The following is a 13147-nucleotide window of genomic DNA, read 5'->3' as shown; positions in this document are numbered from 1 at the left end:
AGTCTGAAAAGCAAGATCAGATGGCCCCTCCAGAAACAGCCTTGAAAGGTATAATATTGGGAAGATTTTCTCTACCATCAGTGTATGCCCGAGACCACTGATGACTTCAGAGCAGAAGGACACTTGTCAGGTCACCTCGCTACATGTGCTTCCAGAGGCAGAGATGGACAGGGCAACACACAGCACTGGTGATCAACCACCACCCCCACCCCACCCCCGAAGAGCTTTGTGTCTGCTCTTAGAATCAAGGTCTAGTGTCTTCTTTTATAAGTCAGGCAAAGAAAAGGCTTAGCTTCCTGAAATAAAGGAGAATTTGATCCAGGAAAATAGTTTGGGATGTTAATTACCAAGACATTCTATCTATACATCTAAGAATTGAAACACAAAGGCTCCATTACTGCTGTCTTAAGGAGACCCTTTGGCCATTTGCACACCTCCATGCTGCACACAACCCAACAGGAATCGGGGCGGGCGGCAGCTTTTCCTCATCCTCCTACATCTTGTTCTGACCAGGGATGTCATTCACCCAGCACTTATTTTGGGGTAGGACAGAGCCAAGAAGAATCAGAGAATAGCGGGGATAACTATAACTGCCTAAAGACCAGCAATCTAAGTATATATAAGCTGGGGTAATAATATAGTAAATGTTCACAGGTCTATTTCACATAACTGGCTGGAGGCCATGAAAAAAAAATCTTTTGATGCCAACTTAACCTCAATCTCATGGCTCTAGGGTGGCTGCCAGGAGGCCCTGCAGATAAAGGACACATGCTAAAACTAAAGATTTTCAAAACTGTTCTATGTTATGAAGTGGAGTATATCTCATTCAATTATCCTAATTCTGGAAGCTGCTGGGGGTGGAGGGAGAATACAGGAAATAATCAGTAAGCAAAACAGTCAGGAATGATTCTAGTGCCTTCAAGGAGCACAGAGGGATGTAGAGTATGTGGTTTGGTGTTAGAGGAGCCAGGAAGCAAACAGCAGTGTCTGAACCTCTCCCTCCACCTGGCTCCCTAAGATGATCAGATGTACCCCACCTTGGGCCCTGTGGTTGGCAGGTTCTCACTGATGGACAGTGAGCCCCCAATTTGTGTACAGAGTTGTAATTCCTGTCCACTTGGTCAGACATGCTGCACCAAACCACACAAATGTCCTCCCTTGGGCTCCTATGCCTTCACAAACCGACTAGGGTGCACAGCTGAGAAAGCTGTCTGGCCCAGGCCCATGCTCTGGCATTGCTCTCCATGCTGAAGCCGACTGCTTTTACCCTCAGATCTCTGACATAAAAACTCGAAGTAGAATTACTCCATGGCTCCGGCACAAGAATTACTCCATGGCTTCTGATCTCAGGCTCTTTAAGAAACATAAACAGTTAAGAGCAGAGAAAGAATGTTTCTTAGAAAAAGTAAGCAGTTGTCCCGAGAAGGTACCTGGACATCCTGAGTGTGCTCAGTGCACTTGAGCAGACTGCAGCAACCCCACGGAGCCCCTGCTAGGGGCATGGACAGGGCGTGGGCACACCGCAGCAGGCACCTGATCATTCCTGGAATCTGATGCCACCTTGTCCAGCTCAGGTAGTAAGGACAAGTCGCAGTCTAGTCTCCTGAGTGGCCTACTACAGTGGTCAATACTTAGGCCCACATCCTGCCCCGGGCCCAGTATGCTATGTGAATTCAGGTCACTTGACTTCTCTGGGCTTCAGTTTTGCTGTCTGTTAAATGGGGAGAATAAGAGATGTTGTAAGATGAAGAAAACTTCCACTCTCAAGAACTCCTGGTACCGTCAAATTAGTCTAGCATGTACTCATTTTTTTTACTTTTTATTTGGAAGTAATTTCAAACTCACAGATACAAGTAGAACAAGAGCAGTGCATACAACATCCGTATAACCTTCAGCCATGTTCTCCTTCAGGGAAACATTTGCCCCACCTGCTTTGTCATTTGCTTTCTTTCACATGTACTTTTTCACACATTTGCACACACACACATGCTTACACTCAGCACCTACATGCTCAAGACTCACACACACTCAGATAAAACACTGTTGGGTTTTTGTACGCTTGTTCTGCTCGAAAACAGGGATGTATAGGAGGGTGAGAGGTTCGAGATGAAATGAAAACAAGAGGGCCTTGCTACTTGGTGATGGCTCCATTGCTCTTCTCTCCCCTCCCTGCAGCCAAGGCGGACAGCTAGTACTCAGGGGCCCTGGCTTAGGGACGAACCATTACATGGACAGGGACCAGAAAAAGTACCTGATACAGAAGAAGAGGCTGTGTACTCTTTTCTTTAAACAACAAAAACCACACAAAAAAACAACAAAGCATTTATATGAACCATGGATATAGCTTTATTATACAGAATTATTTTTTAGAATGTTCATTATAAGGAGATTTTATCTTATGAAGTTGAGAAGTAACAGGCAAAGAAAGGTTGCACATAAGTATATGGTTATCAGGACATTCAAGAATTCCATACAAAATCTGGTTTCGTAAGAGGTAAGGGGATAAGACCTGCCCTGCCCTCTCAGGAGGGCTAGGTAACCTCCATGAAGCAGGCTGGGCAATTCATGACACCAAGTCCCTAGATGGAGCTTTCTCCTGAAGTCAAGTCCCTGCTATTCTCCTTTACTGGGCGCACACTTGTCTCATAAAGGCACTATCATGTATTGCAATGACACCACTCCCACTTAACCTAAAGCCAGAAGAAGGGAACATACTCAAATAGAGCACAGGGATGGTTTGCACCAGGAGTTCCCTACATGGAAGACTAAGTTGTCATTGTGACGTAATGCCACCTGAACCTACGTCCCATCAGAAGAATGCACCACCCACATCTATTCCCAAGTGCTCCTCGGGGTTTCATGTAGTCACACATAAGAAAGACACCCTCTTTCCTGTAAGCTCCATCTTAGAAGTGTCTCCCTGACACAGCCCCAAGCTCAGTTACTATGACCATGACCCCACAAGAACAAGAAAAGCCTGCCTGCCTCCTAGGCCTAACTGTCCCTGGTTAGCTTCTCATGCTACATGGAAATCGCTTATCTCAAACCAGTTGGAGACACCCAAAAGCCACACAAGTATCACACATTTAATGGAATAGCCATCACCTTCCAAATAGCCACACCAAGTGAATAGTCACTTATGGGGTGCTGAAGGAACAAGAGACTTCTTTCCAGCCCACTTTCCTTTCCAATTCACTTTGGGCCAACTGAACATATGAATGTTTGCTCCTGGAATACAGGCATACAAGCAGAAGGGAAACGCAGGCTGGGCGTGTGCTAGGTAGGCAGCAGAGAGGATGCCAACTTGCAAGGAAATTCACAATGGACTCACCACACACATGTAGGAAGAACCCTGGGATCAGGAGCAAAACGGCTTTAAAGTCACATGGTCTTGGGCAAGTCACTTCCTTTCCGGGCCTCATTTAACTTATCTGCGAAAACAAGTCAATGCCACCTGCACCTGCAGGACTATCATGAGGATGAATGGGAAACATTCTAGAGTACTGACCAGGAGCAACAAGGAGCTAAATGAACGGAACACACGGTTAAAACTAGAGCCATCTAGACACTCAACTTCCATGAAAAATACAAAAATTGATTTGAGATTCCCAGACTCTTCCACAGAAGCAGCTGTTTTTGCCTTCTCGTGTGAACACAGAACTACCCAGGACTGCAGTTCCAGTGAGACAGTCCAGCGACTGCTCTGGGCAGTAGGAAGTGCACACACCACATGGGTGTGACTTGCCCCACCTTCTTCCCAATCTTAGCATCAGGCTATGTCATGCTGCAAAAGCTCTCTGGCTCCATCCCCTCCGTCTCGCCAAATGCCATCCAGCTCCACCCTCAACCCCAGTTTGTCTGTCATATCTGATGGGTATGAGTTACAAAGACAATCCCCAAATGGAGGCCGTGCAGCAGGTTTTCAGCCAACTTGCAGGTGTGGGGCAGGGAGCGCACGTGTTATCAGCGGTGGTTCTCTCAAAGCCATGTGGGCGATCAAACACGCACCTAGCACAGAAAACTCATACAGGGACAGCAGTGTGGGGTAGGGAAAAGGAGAAGGGAGGGCAAGGTAAAAGATGCTGTCTTTGTTTCCTCTCAATTGCAATTTTACTCTGTTCAAAGTTACCCACAGCTGGGCAGATTTATAAAATCATTTGCCTAAGCCACCAGGTCCATGGTTGACAACTTGAACAGCTGGGGAACATGGGCTCCATGGATGACAGTGTATGTGGCCAGGGTGTGGGGAATGAGACAGAGCATTTCTTGGTAGCATTTCCCAACTCGTGGCAGGGTTGGGGGGAGAAGGAGAACAAGATGGTGCCTGGCTTGGGAGAGGGGGCTTCCAGCCTGATCACACCTCTAGGTGAAGCCTGAAGCACCCCCAGTCTAGAAAAGTCACTGATTCAGATTTGATTTTTCTGCCATTATAGCACTATGAGGAATTTGGTGTAAATCTACCTGGAGTGAAAGGATACCCACTACTCCTCTCAGTTTCCTTGGCCTGTCACCCATATCTGCTTCTAAGCCTAAAAGCCAAGTAGTCTGACTTTTTTGTTTGTTTGTTTAACAAAAGCCTAACAAAATCCTAAATGTTGGCTGTTTCCATGGATCAACCTGGTAACTAACTGCCCAAGCTCACCCTCTGGCTTTAAGCGAGAGGAAGGGAACCTACAGGCCTAGCAATGACATCCATGGAAATGCCACGTCTTTGCCACCAGCTGGGCTTCAAGCCCAATGACCAGGATGAATAGGAGACCAGTGATTTAAAGAGAGAGAGAACACTAACACTTCAGCGGGGGAGGGGGGTAGGTTGCCTTGGAAGTAGCTGCAGAGAGGTATTATAAAGGGGGCACAGTGTGTGGGGACCAGAAGTGGGAAAAACCATTTCAAGTGAGCCTGGGGGAAGTGTGGCTCACTCTCCCCACCCTGGCTGCCTTTCCAGCAACTCAATCCAACAAGTATTTATTGAGCACGACACTCCCCATCTGCCCTGGCCCTCCCTCTGCAAAAACACTCAAATCTGTTCAAGCTGCAGGGTGAGTTCCATTGCACTTGAACTTGAAACATGAGGTGCCTACCTTTTAAAAAGGCAGGCACACAATTTGCAGCATGGAGCTGAAGGGGCTAAACACATCTGAGAAAGTGAAGATACACAGCTGACCAGACAGGGCCATGCCAATGCCACTTTTGAAAGGGAAGGGAAAAGAGAAGAGCAAAACCTTAATTTAAGCTTAGGAAGAATAATACATTGGCCAATTAAAAAAAAAAAAAAAAAAAAAAAAAAAAAAAGCTTACTGCAAACATCCCTGTTAATTCTCCAATGTTCCTTTATTCTATGCCTCCTCCCATTTGATTTTATATTTTATTCTCTTGTGGACGAGTTAGACATTGCTTTTAAGAATCCTATGTTTAATCCTACCTTTCCCTCTTAAGGAGGTGAGACCTCAGTGCTCCCCTACATGGTTTCATTGAGGATCAGATGACAGGGGATTCAGGTGACAGGGCTGGGGACAGACTAGACCTATGCTTATTAGCATAGTTCTCTCCACCTTGAAAAACCACACTCCATTCACGAGATAGGGAGCTGAGGGTCTGAGAAGAGGCATCCCAGACTTGCAGTTCTGCCCTGCCAAATAACTATCCACCCTCTAAGGAGCCACGTTCAGGCACCCTCAGAGAAAACTTCATCATCCCTGATCACAGGCCTGCTGCTTCAGATCAACCAAAGCCCTCAGAGGAATCTTCCCAGGCCTCCCCCAACCTCCACCCCTTTTTATTAGGGAGTTGGAAACAGAAACTGCTCATGTGCAGGCAGTGCTGAGCCCAAGGCACTCCATCCACCCCCAGTGTCAGCTGGCTGGGGCTCATGAGCAGGGCAGGGTAGGTGTCCAGAGCCCCAACTTCAGTTCCAGGTTCCCCAAGGGCTGGAGCTAAGAGATTCCCCGTTATGAAATACTTTGATAGCATTCTCTTAAATTCATTAAAGTCACCCTTGATTGGCTGTGGTTTTCTGACACAGTAAAAGTCAACTGAGGCTTATTCGGGCCTGAGGATAAACATTTAAATGACTCCAAGCTGAGCATGCAGCTTTGTAGTGACCCTGAGAAAAAAATCATGGGGGAGAAGAGCAAAGTGCCAGGAAGAGTTTTCAAAACCAGGAGGTTTGGTGGGGACCCAGAGCTGAAGGCCTGAGTGTGGGCAGCCAGCTGTAGAGAAACTCCCTCCATCCAGCTGTTCCCAAGAACAACGGCCCCTTCACAAGCTCTACACCGCTGGAGAGGAACTGGAGCACAGATAATTTATAACTTCGAATATAATCCAAAACTCTTTTCTCTCGGAGATCAGGATTTGGTTTTGACCTAACAATGTGAATAGATTCGGCTTGTGTTTGGTTAATTCATAACCCTGCAAACCAAATAATGGAGCCCTCTATGAAGACTCAACTCAGCCCTCAGCCCGAGGGTGGGAGGGGGAGGCATAGGGAGACGACACACACGCAGGTTTGGCCAGATTTCTTACTCATCTTTTGTCTGCTTCCACTCTCCCTGGCTCCTCTTCTATCCACTTCCAGGTGGGGCAAAACGTATTAACCCATGAAGAGATTGTCCACTCGCACTCAATTAAATGCTAGTGGGCACCCACCTTCACTCTGAACTGGGAAGGAAATGCAAGGTTTCCCTCCCAATCCCTTGAAAGGGCTCCAAACTGCCTGTAGAATAAGAGTAAGCCCAGGCAAGACTAGGAAAGCACTGGAGCTAGTGTCAAATAGTTTGATTAAATGTGATAGTGTAAGATTTCAAAACCAGACCTGCCTCCAGAACATGTCACATCCTAAAGTGTGAAATCTTATGGCACAAAGGCTCTATGGGAGAGGTATAAAAATCCAGAGGATGATGCTTGATTTCTTTTTTTTTTTTTTTTTTTTTTTTTTAAGTAATCTCTACACCCAACATGGGGCTTGAACTCACAGCCTAGAGATCAAGAGTTGCGTGCTCTCCCAACTGAGCCAGCCAGGCACCCCAAGGACGTTTGATTTCTTACAGTTTCAACATGATCGAGGAATACACAGTAATGTACAGAACTGTTGAATAATTATGTGGTACAACTGAAACTAATATAACACTGTATGTTAATTACACTTTAATTAAAAAGAGAACAAGATCAAGAATAGTGTGGCCTTGCTGCCCATCACACCATTCAGTTCTAAACTAGCCAAAAATATAAATAAAGCATTCTCTGCCATTAAAGCCCACCAACCACTTTGGCAACACTCACATGGCCACCATAACTGGAAGTTTTGCGATCCTGCCCCCAATTTTTTGGAGATATAACTATATTTGGAACCAGAGAGAATGATGTTCTCTTACCACCACACCCACTTTTGTTCTCACCCCTCCTCCGCTGACCTCAAATGGTTTAAAATATCCTAGCTCTAGGTTACATGAGTGGAGAACTTCCCATATATATATAATCCTTTGCTATCCAAAACATGAAAGAACATGTGGACCCACACTCCTTTGGCCCGGAAATTTCAAGGATGTGGTCACTGGTGGTAACATTTAAGATGGACTTCAGCAGTGCATTTTGGGGACCATGTGCCTGGCACAAGCAAAGCTGTCAAAAGCAAATTGGCAACATCAGGCTAAGCAGTGTTTAATGCTTCCCAAACAGAAGCTGCCTCAATCACAGAGTTTTCAAAAATGATTGTAGCTCTTAAAAGGATTTTAACTGCCCTACCCTGGCTTCATTACAGCAAGATGGCTCCTTGGCGTTGAGAAGTTGGACTGCTCCTGGCACCAGGGTCCAGGGGGACCATGATTTAATGAGGACTTTTTTTCAAGGTCTCTAAAATAAGGGACCTCCTTTATGTGGTTCCAGACCTATCTAAACACCCATCCCCCAAGAACTAAGTTTTCAAACCATTGCAAGGAAAGAAGTTTAATAATTACCAATAGCATTGTTAATAACAATGCTGCCTTATATTCACTAAAACAGCTATCCTGGAGAAACGAATTTATGTATGAAATAAACCTATCCTATGTCCCTGTGGGGAAGCTAGTATTTTAAGGCAGCCACAACTACTGCCAGCTGTCAGTGATCTGTTTGAAAAAATAAAAGGTAGCGAGAAAAATCCCAAACAGGGGATAAACCTAAAGCCATTTCCAACTGATTTGAGATGTGTTCACTGCAGTTGTGGGTGGTTTGGGAGGGGGCTTAAGGGGAGGGGATGCATATTTGCCTAACAGTCAAGCTTTTATGTAAATCCAAATTAGTTTGTGTCTACTGAACACATGCCACCTGACAACGGCCCGCCGGGGTGGGGGCAGGGAGGGGGGGCACCTCCACTCACATGTGCTGATCTTCCACAAATACTGAGAACTGCCTGGAAGCTGATGACCCCCCTCTTTTTTTTCACCTAAAACATGAGTGGGGATATAGGCTTGTTACTTTTCTTTACCCTGTTAGAATGTTCTGAGGAGATGTACACCACATGCATTAAAACTGATCTTTATACAGGAATAATGAATGGTAAGGAACGTTGTTTAAGACAAGGAAGGGTAGGCTAACTTTTCCTGTAAAGTGCCATGTTAGTAGATATTTTAAGCTTTGTGGGCCTCACAGTCTCTATTACAACTACTCAACTCTGTTACCGTAGTGCAAAAGCAGCCAGATAATACTAAATGAAGGAGCATGGCTGTGTTCCAATAAAACTTTATTTACAAAAGCAGGGAGAGGCCTAGATTTGGCCTGCAGGACATAATTGCCACCCCTTGGTTTAAGAAGGTTCTAGTGGACAGAGGAGGTACAGAGGCAACATGTGGCTCCCCCCCAGCACCCAGCTGACCCCAGTGGGTCTGGTCCACTAGAGGGGAATCTGTAAAGTTGTATTAAACATTATCTTCAAAATAATAATAATAATAATAAAAATAAACATTATCTTCATTCTAGAGATGTGGAGACAGAGACACTAAACAGGATAGGTAAGACTGGAACCCAGAACAATTCACCTCCTAGTCCCATTTTGTCCATCAGTAGTCCTGGAAGAACATAAAAATTAGCAGCCTCCAATTGACATACTGACATAAGACACAAATGAGACTTTAATTAAAGAGGGACCTGCCATAAGAAATTTATCTTGGGTTGCTATTCCCCACGGGTAGATCTCAGCTTTCTTAGACTTGACCTTTATTTTTCTCATTGCTTTCTACATCCCTAGCCCCAGCTCAGAAAAATGAAGCCATTCCTCACTTTATGAAGATACCCCTCATGGATGAATGGCCACAGAAGGTAAATCCTGTTCTTTACACCATCATCCTGTTTTTACAAGGTCTAATATATCTTGTCAGGAACACAAAAGGGTGTGGAGTAGAGAAATAACTGCATAGCCCTGAGCATCATGTCACTTCGGGATGGGAAAGAAACAGTGAGGACACCTAATTGTCCCTGAAACCCAGTCCCAGCTCACATGCCTTTTTAAACAGCTGGGTTCTGGAGCCCTGTTTAGAAAAGCTCATTTTAAAAGATGAGGGAATAAAACTGCAAGAGGAGGCCTTGAGATTCTGAAACCTGCAGTACTGGTTTCAGACCAATATAGGTTTGCTCTTTGAAGCCTGAAAGGCAATGGGTTTTGGCCAACAGTGCTCTCATCTTGGCTAGGTGGAGGAAAAGTAATGATATAAGCAGTGGCAAACACTGATGGCACCTACTAGGTGCCTCGGCACTTTCTACCTGCTCACTCATGATATAGTTATGATTCACATTTTAACAGATAGGAAACTGAGGCACAGAAGTTAAGAAACCTCCTCCACACCACACTGCTAGTAAATGGCAGGGCCTGGATTCGAAATTCAGGAATCCTGGCACCCAAAGCCAGGAAGATTCTCTTAAGGGTTTATGAACCCAAGGTGTTTCCTCCTACTGCACATACCCCACTGGTTTAGAGGAAACCACTTCTGCCACTTCTCAAGTGCAAAGAATGGAAACAATCTGAACACACGTAGACGGTAAAGTTAACACACAGAGCCAACGTGCTCCCAAACCAAAGGCCAGGTACATTCCCTTAATGTCTGCTCACAAGGAAGTCCACAGGCTCAGACCACTCTTTCCTTCTGTCTTTCCTCTCTCCTGTCTCACTGAAAAGCTATAGATAATCCCACTATACACCAGAGAAGGACCTCACTAATGCCTCTAGGATACTAAAATGTGGAGGGATGACCCATCAGACCAATCCCTACAAAAGAGACCACTCCACTTGCCCTAAATCATCCAACAAGGTATGCAGACCTCTAGCATCCTATGGTTTTTACCAGTTATCCTCGGGCCCCTGATCCTATAAAAAAGGAAGAGGCCATGTAGAGAACCCAGTTATCCAAACCTACAGGTTTCTCTATTCCACAGCACCCATCAGTGTTTGTGCCTTTCACTTAGTTCTATAGTAGACCTAAAATAACTGCTCTTAAAAGATGACTAGTAATAGATTTCCAGCTACTGCATAGGCAGGCTTTCTGCTGATTTCTACTAAAAGTGACTAAGGTCCTGGTGCTTGCTGTTCTACTAACTTCCCTGGACTCCAAGGAAGTCCAAACAAAACCAACAGGTTTATAATCTTGTGGTTTGCTTTATAGCTCATGATAGGCACGAGCCTGGGCACTGCTCTGCTCTATACCACCAGATTCTAGGCATACTTTTACTAGTTGGTCTCCATCTTGCTACCAGATTTGGCCATTTCTGTGTTCCAAGATGCAATGTTAACATTTACAATGAGGTCCATCCAGATAGACTTGGACCTTCTGCTTCAGACTCTCCTACCTAGAAAGGCACTGTAGCCGCTCTAACTTCAGGAGGGGAGTATGCAGCAACCAAGCCTGGTAATTGCAAAAAGCTCAAGCAACTCTGATGCAGAGAACGTCGTTAACCATTAGACGGCGGGGACCATGACTTTTGTACATTTGGTAGACTCTGAGGCTTTGGAAGTGTGCAATGATCTTTTTCACATCTGGTGTGAATCAAATGCAAGCCTCACTTTCAACTTATTGCCAACCTCCTCATGCAAGTAGGTTCTTTTTCCCATTCTGAACTGCCTGCCTTTGTGGGGGATCTACCAGAGCTTTGAGTGTGAAAGCAAGGTTAATCTTGCTCCTCCCTAGTTTCCCCACACCCACTACATCAAGCTGCTATTAAGACACGGTTTCAGTGCTGTTCAGAAAGTGGGGGTATTTGCCACAGTGTACTTGATTGTGGCCCTCACCCCACTGCCACGTTGGCTGGCAAGGCCATGGACAAAAAGCCTTGGTGGGGGTAGAAGGGAAAGGCAGGGGGCAAACTGCCTGGGCACTATACACACACGCACACGATGGTTGGAATGAGACAGCCATATTAAGCAGGTCAATGATCTGGGAACATACAACTTCTGCGCTGCACCAAGAGGAATGTAGGGAATCGGAGCGGAGCGTTTGTACCGTAGTAAAAGCCGTTAAACTAACTTATTCCAACGGCTCGGTTCGGATGAAATCAGCTCCGGGATGTGGCATAAAGGGAAGTGCACGTGAAGTGGGGTGGGGGGAGGAACTCCAGAGCCGGAGAGCGGGATGCTGGGGCCAAACTCAAGTTGGAGAAGTAACACATGGCTCTACGGGGCTCTCCTCCATGCCCCTCCCCCTCCCCGTGCAGGCGTCCAGCGCCCACCGGCTCCCCACTCCAGCGCCAGCCTGCACAGGGCGCCCCCATCATGCGACACTCACTCCTTCCTCACACCTCGCTGCCACCCCTGCATCTTCCACTCACCCCCATACGACACCTCTGCCCACTTTTCGGTTACGCCCCCAAAGCCAGCCTCCATCTGCCATGTCCCTCCCCTCACCTCCCGGCCCCGACTCCCTGCACACTGTCCCAGCGGCGCACGCAGCGCTCACCGCTCCTCGCTCTCTCCCCCTCCGCCCTCGCAGACTCTGCGCGACCCCCTTTCTCTCCCTTCGCCCCCATCCACTTCCCCCTCACCCTTCTCCCCCTACCCCTCCCCCCGTCACGCGCCCCCCCTCCCCCAACGGCTCCTCTCCCCCCTCCCCCCGGTACCCGCTCCAGGCCCGGCTCACCTGCGCGGCCACCCCCGTCCCGGCGCTGGTGCGGCTGCTGCAGCTGGAAGGGGACCGTGGCCCTGAGCGGCTGCAGCCCAGCCCGGGGGGAGCCGGCGGGGGCTGGGGGAGAGCAGCCCCGCCGGAGCCCCCCGGCCCCTCCGCGCCCCGGCCCCCAGGGACCTCCGCCTCTGCCGCCCGCTGCGGCCCCCGCCATCGCCCGCCCGACCGCCTGCCCGCCTCGGCCCCACAGCGAGCCCCACACAGCCCCCCAACCCCCGCTGCGGCTGCTTATCTGCTCTGCGGGGCGGAGACCGGCCCCCTCAGCCCAGAACTCTCATTGGCCTAGAGAGCCCCAGACCCCTCCCCCCAACCAATCCGTGGCTTGTTCTTCCCATTCCAGAGGATGATTGGTCGAGATGCCTAGCGATCCAACCCAAGACTCCGCCCCCATCCCGCCCCCTCCCGCTTTCCTCCGTCCGAGGGGCCGCTGATTGGTCTGCCCGGAAGGGGGCTGGTTCTTCGGTGCCGCCAATGAGAAGACCCAGAAAAGGGGAGCGTCACACCCAGTCCCAGGTAGTATGCAAATACACTGTCACGTGACGTCAGGCTAAGCGGGGGTGGGGCCGGGAGTAAGATGGAATCAAGCACTAGTGAAATCATTGTGGGGGGTAGGGAGGAGTATCAAACTTTCAATAGTTGAACCCGGCGAGCACCGAGAAAGCGATAACTTCATAAAGCATTACTTTTGGTTTAACCTAAAAATATTAGTTGTGAATCTTCATAGGATCTCAGTGCTGTTTGCAAGCTCCAAAGTTAAGATTCTATAAATTAATGCAAAGTTTGCATATATTTGCATGCGATTTGCATTATATTCGTGCACTTAATGGCTACAGTGCCTCATGTGACACCCACATTTGTCTTTCTCCACGTTTCCAAGTCCCTAGCTGGTGTGGGTCCAACCCCCCCCCCGCCAAAAAAAAAAACCACCCAGCTGCTAGCCTGTAAATTATATTGAGACTGAAAAGGAGCAGGGAATTTCCCTTCAGAGCCGTCCATTCCAAGTCTAGCTC

General features: G+C 47.6%; 1 protein-coding gene across 1 annotated transcript in view; it reads right to left on the bottom strand.

Annotated features, from left to right (window-relative positions):
- The window catches only part of FAM117A (family with sequence similarity 117 member A), a 42671-nt gene extending 30365 nt beyond the window's left edge, over positions 1–12306 (bottom strand). The window contains exon 1 of the mRNA XM_072780138.1: positions 12096–12306. Within this exon, the coding sequence (XP_072636239.1) occupies positions 12096–12291 (196 nt within the window). The 5' untranslated portion in view covers positions 12292–12306. The remainder of the gene's footprint in view (positions 1–12095) is intronic.
- Positions 12307–13147: the final 841 nt, after the last annotated feature.

This window comes from Canis lupus, chromosome 16, assembly GCF_048164855.1.
Source record: "Canis lupus baileyi chromosome 16, mCanLup2.hap1, whole genome shotgun sequence".
Classification (NCBI taxonomy): Eukaryota; Metazoa; Chordata; class Mammalia; order Carnivora; family Canidae; genus Canis; species Canis lupus.
The sequence above is the reverse complement of the archived record's forward strand: the minus strand, read 5'-3'. Positions and strand labels throughout refer to the sequence as shown.